Here is a 21,902-nt window from a genome sequence, read left to right on the forward strand (position 1 = left end):
TATGGGTTCGGCATGAAAAGTAATGCAAAGACAAATAAAAATATACCATTGTGATTTACTTTAAGCAACACAAACTTATTCATCTCATTTGAATACTTAAATTTAGACCCACCTTGAATAACTTAAAGGATTCTATAGCAAACTGATATTAATTTTTGTACATTATATGCCAAAAACACAATGCTGTTTGTCCATTTACGTAATTCCATCAGGAAACTGGACATCATGGAATGAGACACAAAGTGATCAATTTTATTAGCATCGTGAAATATTATAGTGTTTGAATGATACATTTTATTACACAAACTGAGAGATTTATGAAATATGTGCAAAGCAAATTTGATTTCCCCACCAAATAAGCTATTTTATGTAGATATTTATCTGTAAGTCAACGCTCAAAGGACTAAGCAAACCTTTTAAGATGCGAATCGTAGCATCTGCACCGATAGTGACCGTAGTGCCATCATCTTCAATGACCACGAGAAACTGCATTTCACACATAATTTGTTTTTGCCCAGAGGACTATTGAAGTGAATTATAACAAGAGCTACACTTACTGTACACTTCAAGGCAGGATTTGCTCTATAATGCTACTTCTACAATGCACAAACTGTTTCGTAAATTTCGTTCGAAAAAGATATTTTCCATAACTAAGTGATGTTAAGCTATTAATAGTTAATATTAATACTTTCTCAATCTTGTCTTGCCATTTCGTTATTAGGATTTTATTATATACGAACAAACAAACTATGGTTAATTCTGAAATTTTTCAAAATTTCGGCCCAGCCATGAAAAGGATAACTATCGAATAAGATAAAACATTGCTAATGCGGAGGTTATTGACTTAGGATTTGTACGTGGCTATAAAGCTAAATAAAACATTATGAAAGTGAGATCATTTATTAGCTTCCTTAGATACCAAAGGCTATCTTCAAAAATTAGTACCTCTTAATTGTCTTTTTGATCAACTTTGCCTGCTTGTCCCTAAAATTGGCATTGTTCTGAATAAATGTTGCTTCGCAAATGACAAAGAATGACAAAACGACTTGGTCAAGTCTAGAGGTGGATCCGATGTAATAAATAATTAATGGTTTCATTTCTCACCCAATGTGTTACTGTGTTGCTATAAATACATCAATAATTGAAATACTCTGTATTAATGCAACGTTAAAGGTACCACAGAATCAAATGCATTTTGAATTAAAGCAGGGTAATAGTTATTCCAGACTTTAGCTGCAAGAGTTTTCGTTTTCAATTACCTTCATCTGTTACCTAATCACTTGGGGGATTCATTCAGGTATTATGTGCAGGTAAACTTATTTATGTTTAGTCTATAAGGTGCAAGCAACAGAGAAACTAACATAATAAGGTTTAGTGTTATTTTGTTTATCTGTTACACGTAGACTTGACATATTTCATAACTCATCATGGCTTTGTGGAAACTAGGAATCTACAATCCAGGAAATAGTTGGCACACTTGCACTAAACAATGGAAATGCGTGCCCTATCAAAATTGGAGAGGCGAGTGAAACATGCATGCAATATATGTGAAGTACAGACTCCCCACTATATCTCACCCTTCCCCACTCCCCATCTTTCTATGTTGGAGGGTCTCACGGACCTGTTGACCACATGGCTTGGTCCAACATTGAATTGGGGGAGCGGGGGAAGAGATATACCAAAAGACAGGCAAAGTGTGCCAACCTTTTTTTCCTGGATTGTAGCTTACAAGAAATAGGTGTCGGAGCTTAAGAATGGCCAATGATAGTGTTTGTGTTCTCATGCAACAGCATTGGAATGTGTTGCAATAGGGAAAATTAATGTCTTGATTCGCTCAACTGTGCGTTACGACCTGTGATTTGGGCGGTGATTCCAACAATACTCATACTTCTTTAAGATACACACACTACACAAAGGGTATTGCAACATCGCTGAAAAAGAAGGATTCTACAAACTGTAAATTAAGCATTCATCCAATATTCAATCGATTAGATAGCAATGTTCTTTGCATGATATAATTATGACTAGACTAATCAATTCGGTCGATTTACAATACGATGCGCCTCCAGCGGTAGCTTGGGAAAGGCCAAAATACGCAGTGTATCATGGGAAAATGTCGATATCCAAAGCCCGCGTAATACGAATACAACACAGGAACATGTCATCATGTGTTTAAATGTCAATATAATTATGTTACACGCGAATGTACAATAAAGAGCAGTTTACAATAATTGTAGTACTTTCGATCGATTGATCACACGGAATCCTTCGTGGAGCTGTTTTCGGCATTATTATTATCACACTCGCGTTAAAATCAAATGGTGGCTATAGAAGGCGATGTCGACCCTGGAGATCAAAAATTGGACTAGCAAGAGCAACCGTTGGCGGCGCATTGTATTGTGAATCATGAGAATTGTAATACAACTTCGTGCAGAGAAGAAGAATCTTAAGTCCAGATGACTTCGCCAAATTGTTTAATAGGTTTCTGCAACGTATCAGGAAATTGGTACGGAAGAAGGTTGCACGGAAATGTTGCTTCACAGTCACAGATAGCCAATGTCTTATAAGGTTTGGGAGACTCGGAAATTTCAATTGCAATAATAAAGTCACGTGGTTACTCCATAGCAAGGACATAATCTCATTTAAATACGTAATGAACACGCAAAACAATAGGTGTGATTCAAGGTCATCGGGTGCCTTATGGGGTTGCAACGTGATCTTTAGTTCTTTCTCTGATTCGACAAAACATTGAAGGACCTTTGTCTTCTAGGGCTATTGATTTCTTGCACCCGACACATTCGTGAATTATTCTACCGCCACCGTTTCCCCGATATGTTTGCTGAAACCAATCAAACAATTTTGTGACCATTTAAGGCATTTGGACATTTTCTGGACTAAAGCTTCATCCTCTGTGTATTCACTGCCATCATTGTAATCACACTTTCCATCATATTCGTAATTGTTTCATGCAAAGAACATTGTAAACTAGCACATAATGTGAATTCGACAGGATATTGGATCAATGTCTAACTTACAGTTTGTCGAATTCTTGTTTTTTTTTCAGCGATATTTAAATACTTTCGTGTAGTATGTGTGTATGTGTAGAAGGCAGGTATGATAAGAGCTATATATTAATAGTGTCTGTATGAGTATAGACAAAATTTACACACATACACCACAACACAAGCTTGAGAAAGGTGAGTCGCTTACGCGTTTGATACAAATATTTATTTCTATTAGAGGACAGTATTGCTTTTTTTGATGTACCTTAGATCACAAAAATGTCAAATACTACTGAATTTTATGCACTTTACGTTCACGACAACAGATTATAAGTAGTTGGTAATTGTACTCTGACTTTGAATTCCGGACTCACGGGTCGTTTATTATGCACCATATGATAATATACTCTTTGATGAGATCAGTTCAATTTTCCGTTAGAGATACATCATCTCATTTGTTATTAACATGCATTGACATTTCCTTGAAAATAGTAAGAGACTCCTTATTGCTTTAACAGGAACCTTCTATAGGCTTTTTTCAAAAACGAATATTACCCGCTTAAACTACGATTCATAGTATTAAGTTATCAATGTATTACAATCTTAGATGGCAACCGAGTGTTTCTTTCTATGCTTTATATTACTAATAACAACCTTCAGAATATAGTAGAGCGTCAGTAAATTAACGAGGCATCCAAATTGATATATATCTACCTAAAGGAATGTCTCCTTTACCAAGCTAAAATCGGAGCACCAAGTACGCATAGTCTTCCGATTCATTCCCAAACAATTTGACGGAAGGACAATCGATAGTTCAGGATGTTTAACCGTATCGTTAAGCATTTCAATTGCATTCTATTAGTGAACACTTTAAAAACGGAAAACCACAATAACGCTTATTACTATTGCCAACATCGGTATAAAAAGATTTAGATTAGTGCAAAGATGGTTCTGCTAAATCAAAATGTTGGACGACTTCTTCATTGTAAAATATTCATAAGGCGTCTATAGCGTTTTAATCACAGGCTATCGCATCTTTATTTCTAAATAACCGGTAGCAATTTCTTTTGATACTAACCTGACCGACAATCCAGATCTTATTCATCTGCTAGAATTAGTCTTACATTATAGATGTGATTCGTTTTATTGCTTGACAGGCGACCATATTAAAGAAACACCCACTACGTATAAGCTATACAAATAGATAGGGAACAGAATACTCGCTTCCATATCAGGTTTAGACGTAGTTTTGGAGAACTATTTTGTATTGTAGGTAATTTAGTAAGATATCTTACAATTACAGCTGATAATTTCCACCTGTATACACTTGGTTGGATAAAGCGTTTGGGCCAAGGTAGTACAGTCGTTATAATTACGTTGTGGATTTGATCATTCCTCGATCAAAGTAGAAAGATTCAAGAAGTGTACGCAAGAAGCAGAGAGGCCAAGGGCGTGGTTTGAAAATTCAAAGGATATATTAAGGAGGTTGTTTTCTTAGATATCGACAAGGTCTTTACACAATTGAATTGTGCATTAACGCTTTTCGTGCTTTTTTTTTTTAATGTTAACTTGATCCCTGTTTTTGCTGTTACTTTTAAGCGAAACTGTTCTCATGGGAAACTTAATAATGATACTGGAGTACCACACTAATGCTATGTGTGTTATTTTAAGTACACATTTCATAATAGAACATGCATATGTTGCAGAGAAATAGGCATATTTTGATAAGAGCAAAAACGTCAAATCTGTATGCAAATTGAAGATAATGTGTTAAAAGGGTGTTCCCAAGGGTTCGGCATTAAAAGCAGTGTAACAAAAATCAAATTATGGTATAGTACATTACTTTAAGCAAAACATACTTATACTCATCTTATTTAAATATTAAATTAGCTTTAAATGACCTTTTCCTTTGCACCTTATAGGTCAATGAACACCTTGTTTTTTGTTTCATATATTAAGCAACCTCGTCAGGAAAGTGGACATCATGAGATAAGACATAGAGCAATCAATTTAATGAACATCGTAAAATATGATAGTAGTTGCATAATAATATCAGCTAAAAAAATGGAGAGATACGGGGAACATATGCAAAGCAAATTTTATTTCATCATCAAATAAGCTATCTTCTATATTTATCTAAAATTTATCTGTGACTGAAGTAACTGAAGTGACCACGCGAAATAGCATTTCACACATAATTTGTTTCTTGCCCAAAGGACTATTGAAGTGAATTATGACAAGAGCTACACTTACTGTACACTTCAAGGCAGGCTAGGATAATACTTTTCCTTATAGTGCTACTTTTACAATGCCCAATCTGATTCGTAAAATTCGTTCAAAAATATATGGTTCGTAATAGGTAATATTAAGCTATTAATATTTGGGTTCTCTCCCGATCTTGTATTATTATTTCACATTGCTTTTTATTATGAACAATCTGTTTTGGTTGAATCTAACATTTTTGTAAATTTTGTAGAAGAATTTGTACATGGTAAGAAAAGACAAAGCATTGTTAATATAAGATTGTAATTTACCTAGGATTCGTACGTGGTTATAACGCTAAAACATTATGAAAGTGAGATAGTTATGGTAAAGTTATTAACTTCTTCAAAAATATACTAAAGGCTATCTTAAATACTTTGTACCTGGCTGTCTTTTTGATCAACTTTCTTTACTCATCCCTTAAATTGGTGATGTCTTATATAAATAGTGCTTCACAATATTGCTTCTTGTACTATGTTATTGTTTGAGTTAAAAGGAGGTTTTGGAAACTGCTTATCCACAAAAAATAGCCCATGTAATTAAGTTCAAATTTGGTTCTGATTGATTTGAATATTTCTTGATGCTTGAAAGATTGTGATCTGTAGGAATTCGGTACAGTCAATTGGAAATCAGTGCAAACCTCTTGTTGGGCAAAACAGAGGAAAATAAATTTAACCCCATTATAAACATTGTAGCATATTGTCACTAGGTGCCAAGTGCACTAAAATTGGAAGTTTCAACTTTTGTACTACAAAGCCTTCAGATTATTTTCTTATGTAAACATCATACGAATACAACGGTATAACATTGGCATTGAACACATTACATTCCCATAGCAAAAAGAAAGGTTTCCCGGTGACCACCCGATGACCATTCGGTGGTCATCAGAAACCTTTCGGGTACCTTTTCCAGAGTTATCCGAAAGTGCCCGCTAGCGGATACCTGGTGGATACCTAATTAAGTTATCCAAAAGTTTTCGGGTAGACACCCGGAAGTCTCCCAAAAACTCACATATTTCAAATGAGTTACCCAGAAGGTTCCCAGAAACTTAAATCTTTGCAGGAGTTACCCGGTGGTTATCCGCTTTTAATTTGACCCTGAAAATAGTATAAAGCATCTTTAGAATGCATTGTGGGTGGGTATATGGTCAAAGGTCACTGAATGAATTCAAAATGGAGCAGCTAGCTGTAGGAATTATAAAGCATTGAATGCTTGATTTCATATGACAATGCAGGTAAGAAAAATTTGTATGAAATGATTTGTATATTGATGCAGTCTTTATACATGTACCTAATATATGACACATTTGAATGTTTTAGTTTATATGTTTTCTAGAAAATCATACAAGATTTTAACAGTAAATTAAGGTCAATTTAATTACTAATCATCACTTAATGGGTCAATAAACTGATATAAGCTTTATATTAAGCTATTTGTTGTAAATAAATTATAATATTTGAGATAAACATTATAGGCTGTGTCAGTGATGTGATCACAGTTACAGGTACTGTAATACATGTATTATGCTGATATCATAACAATTTGGTTGTACATTAATTGAAAGGTATGCATCTTATAACCAAATTAAATCAGAAGCATATTTTTGTACAATAACTACAATATTACATTGTACACTTTCAAGTTTCTTATAGCAAGATAGCCTAGCTCAACTGCCATGCCTGCAGAGTTGTATTTCTCCAAAAACTACAATTCAAATAATAAGCTAAATTGTCTAATAAATTTGTGCATACTCATGAATTTGTATTTCTGCATTCCCCAAAGGTCGACAGGAAGTCTCCAAAGAGGTCACCAGGTATATCGTCAACAAAAGTTATCCGCTAGGTCCCCGAAAAGTTATCGGGTAGTTATCCGCTAGTTCCCAAAAAAAGTCATCGGGTAGTTACCCGCGAGTTTCCCAAAAAAGTCATCGGGTAGTCATCCGGTACCTATTACCTGAAAGGTATCCACTATGGTTTCTCAAAAATTTATCGGGTAGTCACCTGCTACATATCTAATTTACATGTGAAATTTGCCGTTGTCTACCCGGTGACTATCGGGAAGTTATCCACAAAGGTCTCATATTTTGATATGGGTTATCCTATGATTAGAAGTTCAAAGTAAAACCTTCATCATCCTACAACAGCTACAAGTATGACGAGGTGACTCCGGCGTAATACATCATTAATGGTTTCATTTCTCTCCAAGTCATGATGTGTTGCTGTATTTAGACTACGGTATTCTATTTTGGTTACTTTTTATAGACATATCAATTTTTAAATACACTACATCAATTGCAGCAATGCCAAGGACATCCAATTGCATAATTTTTGAAGTAAAGCAAATGTGTTACTGGCTTTAGTTGTACGAGTTTTCGTTTTCAATTACTTTTCCCGATAACCTGATCAAATGTGTTATTCATTTGGGTTTTGTGTGTTGATAAACTTATTTATGTCTAGCCTGTAATACGTTGCAAGCAACAGAGAAATTAAGAATGTAATTGAATGTTTAGTGTTATATTATTTATCCGTTACACACATGCAGACTTGTTGTATTACATAACCCATCGTGACTTTGTGGGAAATGAAAATCCGATAAAACAGTGAAGACTCATTTACTACAGTTCAGATTTGACTCAACATTTTTGTATACATGGACTCATTCATAGACTCAGGTTTCTGCCACCAAAGTACTTGGACTCAGTGACGTGATTCCAAAAGGAGCATTTGAGCAATCGTCTTGATGATCGACTTCGTCCAAAATAACTTCACTGGGATAAATTTGGCAGTTTAATGTTAAAATAGGCCAAAATTCTCTCTTCTAGAACCCCAGGACTGGGGCTTGTATTAGACTTGGAGAAAGTGGAGTTGAGTACAATACTGCAAATCCATAATACAAAAACATTCTCTGCTCAAATTTGTTTAGACCCCACATATTCTCTTACCCCCCCTACCAAAGTATTCAGGAATACTCCCTTAGGTCATATGTTGTCGTTGGTATTAAAATGTCAAATGAAACTGATCGGACCGCTCTGAGGTGTGCTTAGTTTACAGATGGAAATTTGAATATTACATTGACCTATCGTCATCTCTACATAGTACTAATTTCATTACCAAATGGACCTTACGTACATGGACTAATATTTCACGAAAGCGAGTTATATGTGGAATTGTGCTGTGGAATATTTTCTCAGACTTTGAATTTCTTATACACGTGTCATTTATTACGACCACATCTAAACACAGATACCTTGCTTTTTGCGCATGAGAATGAGATATTACTTACTATTTGATGAGATCCCTTCAAATTTCCGTCCAAGACACATAATCTCATTTAGTATTAACAGAAATTGATATTACACTATTTCATTAAAAATTGTAAGAGACTCTTATTGCATTAAAGGGCCCTTCAATTGGCTTCTTTTTGCGAAAACGAATGTTACAGGCTTAAATCTCGATTCTGATACAGTATTAAGTTACCAGTTAATTCAATTGCAACCTTAGATGGCTACCGAGCAGTGTGTGTGTCTTTACTCTACATTACTATTAACAACCAACAGAGTATACTAGATCGTCAGCAAAATTAACGAGGCATCCACAGGGATATAGATCTACCCAAAGAAATGTCTCCTTTATCAAGCTAGATTCGCAGCACCAAGTACTCATAAACAATATACTCTTCCGATTCATTCCTATAGGAGGACAGTCGCCGGTTTGGATGTCAAACGTTTAGCATATCAATTGTATTCTATTAGTGTACAATTTAAACAGATAACAACAATAACCTTTACTACTTTTGCCAAAATCGGAATGTAAAATACGTACCAGGTGGTACGTGCTGATTTAAAACGTTCCACCACTTCTACGTTATTCTTAGAATATTCATAGGGCGTTGATAGCATTTTAATTACATGGTATAACCTCTTTATCCCTAAATAAGCTGGTAACAATTTCTTTTTATACGAACCTGGCCGACAATTCAGATCTTATTCATCGGCTGGAATTTGCCTTACATTATGAATGTGATCTGTTTTATTGCTCGACAGCAGGCCATATTAAAGATACCCTTACTTAGTATAATCGCATATAGATATATAGGGGGACATACTCGCTTCGGTGTCAGGTTTTGACGTAGTTTTGGAGGGCTATTTGTGTTGCAGGTAATTTAGTACGATATCTAACAATTACAGCTGCTAATTTCCACCTGTGTATACACTCTGGGATTTTAGTAACGCGTTTGGGCCAAGGTAACAATCATTATAATTACATTGTGGATTTGATCACGCGGGAAGAAAGATACGCGAGAAGCAGAAAAGCCAAGGACGTGATTTGAAAATTCAATGGATAAGATAAATTAAGAATGTATTTTGTTCTTTTTTATTAGATTCTGTGGAAGTATTTTTATACAAATGAAAAGCTTTTAGTGCCTTTCTAAATAAAAATGTGCAAATTTTATCTTTGTTTTTCCTGTTACTTTTAAGCAAAACAGCTCCCATGGGAAACTTAATAAAGATTCACGAATGCAGCACTAATGCATGAAGTGTTCTTTACAGTATAATAAAACATACGTATGTTGTAGAGGAATCAAAATGTGTGATAAAAGTAAAGAATTTACTTCAAATCTAAATACAATTGGTAAAGAATGTGTTGATAGTTCAAACCGGTTATCCCAAGGATCTGGCATAAAAGGTAATGCAATAAAAATCAAATTATAGTGTAGTGCATTGCTTTAAGCAACACACACTTACCTCATCTCATTTGAATATTCATATTTGCATAAAAGTGTCTTTTAAATGTTACTTTACCTAATTTATAGGATTCGAATATAGAGAACCGATCTTTACACATTATAGGTCAATGCACAGAATGTTTTTTGTGTCAGTACTTCTTGTTCATTTAAGCAATCCCCGCAGGAAACTGGACATCATGGGATAAGAAACAGAGCGATCAATTTAATGAACATCGTGATGAAATATGATAGTGTTTGAATAATACATTCTATTAAGCAAAGAGAGAGTTTCATGGAACATGTGCAAAGCAAATTTGATTTCATCATCAAATAAGCTATATTATGTAGATATTTATCTATAAGTCAACGGTCAAAAGACTGAGCAAACCTTTTAAAAACGTGAATCGTAAGATATACACTTATAGTGACCGTAGTGCCATCTTCAGTGACCACGCGAAATAGCATTTCACACATAATTTGTTTCTTGCCCAGAGGACTATTGAAGTGAATTATGACAAGAGCTACACTTACTGTACACTTCAAGGCAGGCTAGGATAATACTTTACCTTATAGTGCTACTTCTACAATGCACAATATGTTTCGCAAAATTCGTGACATGATTCATAATTAGTAATATTAAACTTTCAAAACTTGGTTTCTTTCTCAATGTTGTATGATCATTCCACATGCCCCCTGGGATGTTATTGTGAACAAACACATTTTAGTTCATTCTGAACAAGAATAAAAGAATTGGGACCTTCCAAGAAAGGGTTAACCAATGTATAAGACAAAACATTGCCAATATAAGGAGGCTATTGACTCGGGATTTGTACGTGGTTATGAAGCTAAAACATCAAAGTGGGATAATTTATTACCTTCTGAAGCTATCAAAGGCTATCTTAAAGCTATATTGTAACATTTTAAAATTCTGATTTGTACGTGTTTGTAATGTATATTAACATTAACCTGCAAACTGCAAAAATATAGGCCTTAGGGTTAAATACCACTAATTATGTATTACACAGGTTTCAATGGGAAAATGGCTAATTTCGGGTGGAATTTTCTCATATTCAAAACTCTCACATTTAAATGCCACTAATATCAGGTGAAACTATATGATTTAGATGCCAAATGATCAAAAACTCAACATAGGTTGACCTGAGACTTTTCTTGTTTTAACGCACTGAACCGTAAACACCTTAAAATGGCAGTGCGCCGTCGAAGTTGAAAGTTACAATATGGTAGGGCGAATATTTACTAAAAACCGAAGCCGTGCGTATGAATTTTGGTACTATCAACAAAAATGTCATATAATTAGAGAAAATATACCATTTTGAAGCATCAAACCCTAAAAAGTACTTTTTTGGCTCTATAACTTGATCAATTTCAGCGATTTTAATGCAGTCTTTTCAGATGCCATGCAAACAAATAGTTACTCGTCGTATTTCCATGTATCGCCCAGGCCTATTAGTGGTATGTAACCTTAGGTGCTGTATTTGTGACAAAATCCGACATTTTTAATAAAACGACGCGACGTGTCCAGTCAATATCAATTTTTTTTGTTTGGTTTGCCTCATTTGATTGGCTCAAAATTAAAAAGGGATATATCTGACAGTGAAAACTAACATTTTTCGGAAAAGAAATGCAAATCTATTTCTTATGGAAATGTTACAATATGGCTTCAAATACTTATGATTGTCTTTTTGATAAACTTGGTCTACTTATCCATTAAATTGGATTGTTGGTGTTGCTCTGTATAAACTTTGGTTCGCAATTACTTTTTGTACACTTTTATTGATTTGATTTTGATTTCATAATTCAGGCACAAATCACATACAAAATAGGCATACTACAATTAAAATTACAAATAAATATATATAGCCAGCCTGGTCTCTGGAGGATCCCCCAAATGGCAAAAGTAATCACTTTCAAATGGGTCTCCTATAATCAGACTAACTAAGAAAAAAATAAGAAAAAAATAGTATGAATAAAAATGTCTGCTGGAGCAAGATGTTTGGCTAAAAACAACTTGCATAGAGGCATTACTTGGCAGAGTGGACACTATTGTTTCCTGACCGTTTTACTTTTTGTGTCTGGCTTTATGCTTGTTTTCCTTGTTCCACACATCAAGTTAGTATACCTGACTCAAATATTTCAATTGTGATCTTTAGGATTTTTGACCAGTCACTTTCAATCACGTTCTTGATGGGTAAAAGTTTAACCGTCTCTTAAAAAACGTCACCCATTGTAAACATGGTAGAATCTACGTCTCATGCACGAAAATAGATGGTTTTAAAACGAAATAAATTGATAAAATTGTAAAATGTGTTGTTTAATCGTAAATGCAATTGACATTTCTTTTCCCGTCACCTCCACAAAAATATTCAACATCCTACACACTAGCGTTTTAGCCTGAATACATATTTATGAATATTGCCCGATGCAATTGATGATATGCAAAGACATTCCACGAAACTGCATTATATTCAATATAAATGTTAAATGAAAAAACAAAAACACCTAGTGACGATGTAACATCAGGCGTGATCTAATCGTTTAATAAAATGCAACTCAACCTATTAACGCAATCTCTACTGGGGTCATAACATGCAATTAGTGTGGCTTAAGTATAAAAAAGTTCTACAACGACAAGTACCTGTATTTTAAAAGAAATGAAAAAAGTTATATTGATTTAAAATTAGATCAAATTATGGCTTTTGCCTTTTATCTAAATATTGTTTAATGGAATAAGTTTTGCATATTCCCTATAAATGGACTAAGCTGCACTCAAGTTATCAAAAGCAAAATTAAGTAGTATCCCCATTATTGGCAGTGTTATTGCGTTTTTATGTATGTGAATTTTAATCATAGTTTATCAAAACAGGAAACTGAAACTCTTGAGATTGTTGTTGTATAAAATTTACATCTTTTGGAAATCAAAGAACGGATTCGTGATTACCCCATAAACCCGAATTTTTCTTCAGGTTATTAGTGATTAATTATTCAATGAAATATCTTGAAGTACTCACGTCTTGGAGAAGTGTATTCTCCACTGTCATCTAATGCGGTGGTTGGTTCCGAGCCTACCGTCGTTGGTAATGATGTAGGTGAGGTAGAATCTAATAAAAATAAGCTTGATTTATCACCGGGAGCCTTTACAGTAGATGTGTTTATTGATGACGTAGTTGTGTCTACTTGGAACGATGTACTACTTGCTAATGAGCTATTTGGTATTCTAACAAATTCACTTGTTAAATTGTTTATCGTTACATTGCCAACTTTGTTTGTTGTATTTAGTTTTTTCTCATCATTAGACGAATTGTCTGTTCTTTGTCTACGTAATGTCTGCAAAATATGTGTTGTGTTTTGTTGTGTATATTCTGTTACATGACCACTGTTCGATTCTGATGATGAATCTGGAAGTGTCGTGTTTGTGGTACTTGTTCTGTTTGATGAGTTTTTCACAGGCTGCACAATTTGTTTTGTATGTGATGTAGTTGGTTTTACATCTGGGTCCGTTGTTGACTTGGCAGTAACATGATTAATTTCATCCGGTAAAAATGTTGGGTTCTCAACTTCATCATTTCTTTCAACAACATCACTGAAATCCGGGTAACTTTGACCTGTTGCGGTGACCTTCTGAATCTCATCAATGACCTCAGTGACGATGGCGGTCTTTGTGTCTACGTCATCAACATGTGTGCTCTCTTCATTGGTTGGTCCCCATGGTTTCTCGCTGGTAGTGCCTGTAAGGAAAACAGGTGGATATAGTGAGCACAGTAAGATTAGCACACTCATAATGTCTCAACTTGAGGCAATTTTCTGCCCCAACGAAATAAGTATTGATCGTTAAGTGGAAAAGCCCGAGGTCCGAGGCCTTAATGAGTAATAATCTAGGTTGTAGGTAGACTTGGCACGGGGAGTAACCACGTTGCCAAAATAATAAAGGCAGAACATACGCCTTTTGGTAACTATGTAAGATTGTAACTACAAGGCGCCAAGCACAAAATGGTCCCTTGAGAAATACATATGCAAAATAATAAGTTTGTATCAGAAAAGGCATTACATCCCTTGAGGTAATATGAATTACTAGGGCATGCAGGGTAATTTCGATTTTTAGGTTACGGTTGATGGGTATTATGTTAACAATGATTAGCATTGCCATACAATCAATGAAGATCAAGACATTTGTGTCGCAGGAAAGTGTTTACATTTCGATAAATTCAATGAAGATCAAGACATTTTCACCGATTAACGTAAAATCTTTTTTCATTTTGCTTAAAACAATTTGTGTCGCATGAAATAAATAGAATATAAGTATATTTAAAGTAGACTTTAAATGATAGTAGACTTGAAGTAATTTTCAAGCTACATTGACTGTGGGGCCCAATATTGAGTGCCCATTTTGGTCAGTATTTGTAGCAAAGTTTCTGGTCGTCTTTAGGCATGTCTGCATGTTTGTTAATTAGTGTGATTGTTAGTCTGTTTGTTTGTATCGTTTCGCAGGGTGGTTTTGTGGTATTTCTGTTCCTATTTCCTTGATATAAAGGAATACTTCAATTCTATTTTAATAAGATATAAGACAGATTGGAAGTTTAACAAAAGAATATTGTAATTCTATACTTGAGTGTACTGCGTTGAATACAGCAGGTGAATAATTAACTAAGTTAATGATTTTGTGATAAATATGATTCATAAAAGATTGTATTATTTTGAATAATGTGTACGCTAATCTCTAATCTAATGCACTTTTTGCACACAAAACCTTTTGTATAAAATGATTTCTTCATATAAACAAAATCAAATACATTGTTCACAGAAACGTGGGTAAATCTTACAATGGAAGTGGAATTCACATGGAAACCTCATCTCTCATCTATCTATTGTTGATGAAATTCATAAAATTCAATATTATATTTGAAAAACATTAATTTGGATTTGCGTATAAAGCAGTTATCACATGTTCGGGCTTTAAACTCAATCCGTTTCAATTGGTTATTTGGAAATTATCAATTTGCTGCAAATCCTTCCCATCATAAGGACTATGAATGTTCCCTATAGAATAATAATTTCTATATTAGCTCAGAGATTACATCAAAGTACAACTATAGTAACTATAGTAATACAATAGGAAGGGCAAGGATGCAGAAAATTTAGTGAGTAATGTTGCATACAGGGTGTCCCTGAAAGAACTGTATCGTGCGAAACTTAACTGCTTGTGTATTTTATCGCCACAACTAAACATATCTAAGTAACTGGTGTGATTGAGAACTAAATCAGCTATTACATACTTTTAAATTTTGATAATAGACTACACCGTTCTTGAAACATAAGAATTTTAAGAAACTCCCCCATTTTCAAACCTTTCCATGGATTCAAATATCAATCGGTGATCTGTATTCAGAGTGCTAATCACAGCGCATGAGGCGTTTATTGTCATTGAATTTTAACTCCGTGGAACGGATTGAAAATGAGCTAATTGTGTTATATTCTTTAATTTCAAACACGGAGCGGGTTATTGTCAAAATTTAAAAAGTATATTTAGTTATGTTTGGTTTATGCGTTAAAATACTAAATAAAATCAGTTCCTGACGATACAGTTCATTCAGAGACATCCTGTAGGCGGCAACGCCTTGATTTATATTCAGAGTAACAAGCATTGAATGTAATACTGGTGGGTGTTTTATAAACTTGTAAATATTGCAGTCTACAACTTTTGACTGTTAAAATGTAGTCCAAAATTTATGCTAAACATAGAAACGTGGATAAACAAGGTACACGCGATTTACACGATTTGACTTTTTATTTTAAACCTAGTGAAATATTAACGATTACAAAAGATCTTAATGAAAAGTAACCCCGGAACCGGAAAGTCGATGTTGCTTACAAAATTGTATCACAGAAAGGCTAACAAAGATATGCACATAAAAACATATTTAAAAAAACTATACCTACACAATCATTTGAAATTAAATAAGATAATCATGGTATTGAGCAATTGCAGGTTCAACGAAAAATATGCATGAAACCTCGTCTAGACTATCAGTAATGTTGATCAAATTCATAAAATTTACTATCTCATAACAAATGAATTTACATATAAAGCAGTTACCTTACGTTCGTTTTTTAAACACAATCCAATTCAATTAATTTTTTAGAAATGATCAATTTGTCGCGAATCCTTCCCCTTTCATAAGGACTTCTGAATGTTTCTAGTATAGTTTCTCAGAGAATAACATTCATCCATACATGTATAGCAATACAATTGGACGAGAATTGGGTAAGAATAGGTACTTAGGTGAACAATATTAAAGTGCTAAGGGTAACGTTACTGTAAACCATTAAGAAAGTCCTAATAAAAGGTAAACTCCAGAACAGGAAAGTCGACGTTGCTTACAAAATTGTATCACAGTAGTGCCAACAAAGACACACACAAAAGTATTAAAAACAATACAGAAACTTTACACATTCATCCCGAAAGATTACTGTCTGCATGCATTCATTTTAAATTTACGGCTCGCTCTTTTGAAAATTAGATATTTGACACAATTGCATTACTTAAAATAAAACAGGTGCTACCGTTTAAATTTTATAGCGTTAACTTGCTAAGAATCGTGCAATACTACGGTTTTACATAACCTTCAAAACATTAATACTGTGAATAGATTCCTTATGTATATCAGATGTTTTGAATTATACAAGTGTACATATTTTAAATTCTATTATCATGTAGTGTATTTATAATATTTATAGCTTTCTTCTCTTTTCATTCATTTCTCTTTATCCTGTCTTGTGTTTCTTTCTTTCATCATTACTTCATTTTTTGGTTTGTTTGTTTGTTTCTTTCTTTCTTTCTTTCTTTCTTTCTTTCTTTCTTTCTTTTTTTCTTTCTTTCTTTCTAGTTTTCTTTCATTCTTTATTTCTCTCCTTCTTTCTGACCTTTCCTTTTCTATTCTTTTTTAATTCTGTTTCTGTGAGTGATCTTCGTGCTCCAATGAAATTTACGGTTCTACACTACGATAGATTCATGGCTAATGAAAAGAAAATACAAATATTTTTATGCAATCATCGTCCACTAAAATTATGAAACACATTTTAATAAGCATTTAAGCATTTATTACCTGTCTATGCATGCCTCCAGCTTCAGACAGGCTTTTGCTATACATAATGCAATGGTTTTTTATAACTTTAAACACGTATGAGTCCACAATTACAAAAAAACATAGAATCTCTTTTCACATTCTGTTTAACGAAGCACACCTATTGAGTCTGAAGTGTCGCTTAAGGGCAATTTAATTTTCTTCAACTCTTTCACGCTACGTGTGCCATTCAGTTGATATTTTATAATTCAATACAATTTCATTTTATATTTTAACTGTAACGGTTAGATGATGATTTTCGCATTGAATTTAAATGCTTTAAAATTGAAATTAAACTTTCTACCATACTGAAAGGTTGGGTAATGTCTGTGATTGCAAAGCGTTCTGGACAATAAACTCTCATGTCTAATCTGCAGTTATTCCTAGGTTGACCTTGGATGGCTATGTGCTCCCTATGAGTTAGATGCTAAAGCAGTGACAATGTACTTTATATGTTACGGCATGGAGACATTTCAAATTATCATTGACGATGAATGAATAAATGGAAGCCAACTATAGCAGGATCACCGCGAGCGTTACGCTTAAATCATAGACATTAGAATAGAGGAAACATCTATTATTTTATTAAAAGTTGAAGTTAGATGTATCAATACTGCAGGCTGATAAGCTATGGTATCTAATCAAACTAAAATAACTTGATGAGACATTGGTACACAGTACTTATTTTTAACATATAATCAGTTCTAGCGGTTGATGGTATATACGCCATTTGTATGCTATCAGAACATCATCAGACATTAATGGTATAATTAGTGTAGCAAAAGTAATGTATAATACAATTTTGTAGATATAGCCTGTATATCTACCCCGAGTCACCGGTACTAACTTTGAAGTTCAGCGTTTGCTACGTTGGCTTAGCGTGGGTTTCTTGCGTGTGCATATGCGGCACGTTGATCGCGCGCATAAAAGTATGTACACGCACCAAGTGACGCCGAACACACTGAATTTCAAAGCTAGTGTCGGTGACTCGAGGTAGATATACAGACTATAGAAGGTTTGCACCAGCTGCGTGAATGTGTTATCATCATTTATTTCAATGAATACACGAGAATCTTAACATTAACATGTAAGTCCACACCAGTCATGGAATAGATGAAATAAATGCCAATGTACAAATGAAAATAACCTACACAAATAAGTAATTTTGGGTAGTTGTATTGTTATTCTTTTTGAATAAAACGTCGCTTAAGAATTATCAACGCTGATCACGTCTTCCTTTTATCCTTTTTTCTTGCGAAGAGTATCGTATATTATTATTAAAAACATGTCAAGTGACGTGTACACTCATATTGAACTTGAATACATCCTTTTCATATGGATATAAACCTTGTAAATATTTATATTTCCTTTTTGAGTTACATCACGTTTTAACTCCTACAAAACAAAACGGAATACTAATGAAAAAAATTTAATATGAGCGGCACGCTTGAAGATTTTACTCGTAATTAAAACTTGACCTCAGCTTCAATGGCATCAGATTGTCTTAATTGTCTCTATGAACGACTCTGATTTCCATATTTTAGTTTTAAACTTGTTCAATTAATTAAAGTTAATTGCATTTGTGTATTGCAAACACGTTGGAAATTATCTTAAATCAATCCCATGCATGTTTTATAATTTCATATTTTCATATCAATACTGAATTTGTGAAATTGCATTGAAATAATTATGCAATTTATGACCACTGTAAAATGTAAGCTTGCCGACTTGTGCCTCCTTTACAGTGATCATGTCGGCTATTGAGAATAAAATACGTGACCAAGAATTCCATATCTGTCTCTACCTAAATGACAGCAAATACAACACGCCAAAGGAAAACAAATGAGGAATTGAACGGCAATATATTTCATCATGACAATATCAAATTTAGACATAGCCGGCGGCGTATGAATAAGTTCAGTCACCTCAGGTGAAGTCAAGTATACAAGCAAACAAACTGGCTATTAACGTAATATAAAGATTATGGTACACTGCATACATACAAATCATGCGCTAGACATCAAACATATGATGCGATGCTCTCACATGTATCTCGGTCTCCCGCTTCTTTATACAGTTTATAAGCTATATGCTGCATTCTCTTATTCATAGTGTCAAAAGCATTCTCAATACACACATCAAATACTTATTAGTACCGAAGTAAAGTTTAATAAATGACATGAAAGTATTGTACGGCGACAGAGAATAACAATCATACGAAGTACTTAAATCAGCAGTCGTTAGCTTTTGTGACTAGTATTACGAGTTAAACGATGTGCTTCCCGTACGGTAATGTATCTTAATTCAAGAAAATGAAAAGAGGCATTAAAATACACAAATTGCCCTGAATCTATGTAATGAGTATCCAAGTATTAAAAGAACTTGTTTCAAGAAAATGTTTTTTCTGACAAATTGGGATCTTTATGCTTTCTAATCAGGGTATAATTGCTAACATATTGTAGTACTTGTACCCAAAGTAAGAAGACTTACTATTTACAGATTTTACACTTAGGCCTATATAATATGTCAGGAAAGTAGAGTTATCAAGCTTTTTCATAATTATTATCAACTATACAGCAAGCCTTGGAAAACTCAGCAATTAAAGGGTGTCATCTGTTATGCTTGGCTTGTTTTTATATACACTGCCTCATGCTTTCACGTGGCAGTGGTGCTTCTCTAATCCGTATATACAGCAATATGATACCATAACATAAATGTCATGTGTATGACATTTATGTTCCTATGATATTACATGGCTCTGTAAATATACAGGACATTCATGTCTGTATAGTAGTCATTGTCCTAATCTAAATGTCAAATTTAAACCCAACCACTTGACACCCACTAATCAGCCATGGAGCATTATGGATCCTGCAAATCTGCAATATAAATGTAAAACCCTTGAAATAAATGTTCAGAATTACTCGTGTAGTCTACGTATGGTGCAGAATTTCCTGTGAACATGGTTAGCCAGCAAACACAAAACGTTTTTAAAACGGGTTATATAAAGGTCATGAAAAATGTTTTTAAAACGGTTGTAGGAAAACATACTACAACAAAATTTGCAAAATGTTGTCAAAATGTTATTGTTAAATATATTTTGCAAACATGTTTTGCCAAATATTTCGTCAACATTTAAATAACATTATGTTAGAATATTTTGCAGTAAGTTTTCAAAAAAATTTTTGAATGTAATGACAATTTTTTATACCCTTTATATACCCTTAATATGATCCGACATTCTAACCTTTAGCGAATAATGTCGAAAAGGTTTTGTGTTTGCTGAGTAATGCATTACTATCATTATACAAAGCTACATATTTTCTTAGTGGAATTCGTCACAGGTAGCCCTACCACTGTGCCCAGCTACAGATTTTTGGAATTTGTTTATTTCAATATATCATGTCGTCTGCAAGTGTTATATCATTCCGCGTAAGAATTGTACTGTATGTGGTAGTGACCCTGCATCGCCTTCTTAGTCATCCAACCTGCAAAGACACCCACCTGTCAATATTTTGATGAACTAAATGTAAATCTGGAGATTTGAGCTCTGTTTTGTTATGACTCGATGACAAGGGTTGAGAAATAAAGTCGGTCGCTTATCGATTTAGTCTTGTGTATCATGGTACAAACTGGGTTCTGCTGCTATATGCATGTGGTTATATAGATAGAGAGACGAGTAATAGATTCATACTGTTGCCCTTCAGATTTGATTCTACTAGGTCAAATTTTATAATCCGCAAGACTCGTTAAGAGGTTTAGATGAAATGTTTATTGTATTTATTCGTCATCAGAATTTGTTGTCACGATGAATTGGATGATTACACAAGCGGTGATTATGTTTAATTGGCCATGGATCACTTGTCTAATTTGTTTTTCACCAAGAAATGTTGATGGGAAAAAACGCAGATTATTGAGAAACAAGGATGTTGTAAATAATAATAATAAGACATATTATCACCCTCAGTGTATGACATATGGTGCAAGAATGCGTTGTTTTTATTACACTATTAGAAATAGTCTTATTGCCGCGATGTTTAAATCATTGACATAAGAGTTTGTAAACGATTTCTGATTAACTTATTTGAAATGTTAACTTGACAACTACAAAATGCCATATAAGGGGAGCCAAATTGGGTAGCAATCGTGCCCGCCCAAGCGAAAATTCCAAAAGTGCCTCTAACTATTTGGAACAGACGACATAGCAGCTGCTGTCTTGAGTACTACACAGAGGAACCCAAATGGGTAAACGAATCACGAATTTCCTTGCTTTGCCTAAGGCATTCATCTCAATAGTTGGGAAGATTCTCACTTGGGTTTTAAATAATAGGGGATTTATTTTATGTAGTGGCACATCTCAATAGCTTATTTCCGACTTGATTGTTTGAGCTTTCTTGTTTTTCCACCTCATAGCAATAATCAAGATCAAAATTCGATCAAACGCCTGACTTGGAAGTACCATATTTATTACGCAACCCCTAAAGCTATAAGAAGAACTAGGACAATATCCCGAATGTGACACTACTCAACTATTGTTTTTGGTGTTACAAGATACTAGTTGTGAAATTTGTAAAGTACTTCAAACTGAAAAAGGAAATGGGTAGGAGAAGCATCCAAGGAAGTGAGTGTGTGAAATTTGAGTAGAGAATAGTGTAGTATCTAAAGGCTATTTGATTTTTACACCTTTAACATTATATGACTTATTTAACGGTGCCACCATGCCTGCAGTAACGTTATGCCTCTCAAAAATATTTTATATACTGGTGTCAAATAA

The 21,902-nt window shown here is 34.0% G+C and overlaps 1 protein-coding gene across 1 annotated transcript in view; it reads right to left on the bottom strand.

Annotated features, from left to right (window-relative positions):
* LOC140147224 (uncharacterized) overlaps positions 1–21,902 on the bottom strand; it is a 93,482-nt gene that overhangs the window by 16,546 nt on the left and 55,034 nt on the right. The window contains exon 2 of the mRNA XM_072169007.1: positions 13,019–13,735. Coding sequence (XP_072025108.1) covers positions 13,019–13,735 — 717 coding nt within the window. The remainder of the gene's footprint in view (positions 1–13,018; positions 13,736–21,902) is intronic.

The sequence above is a fragment of the Amphiura filiformis genome, chromosome 1 (assembly GCF_039555335.1).
Source record: "Amphiura filiformis chromosome 1, Afil_fr2py, whole genome shotgun sequence".
In the NCBI taxonomy this organism is placed as follows: domain Eukaryota; kingdom Metazoa; phylum Echinodermata; class Ophiuroidea; order Amphilepidida; family Amphiuridae; genus Amphiura; species Amphiura filiformis.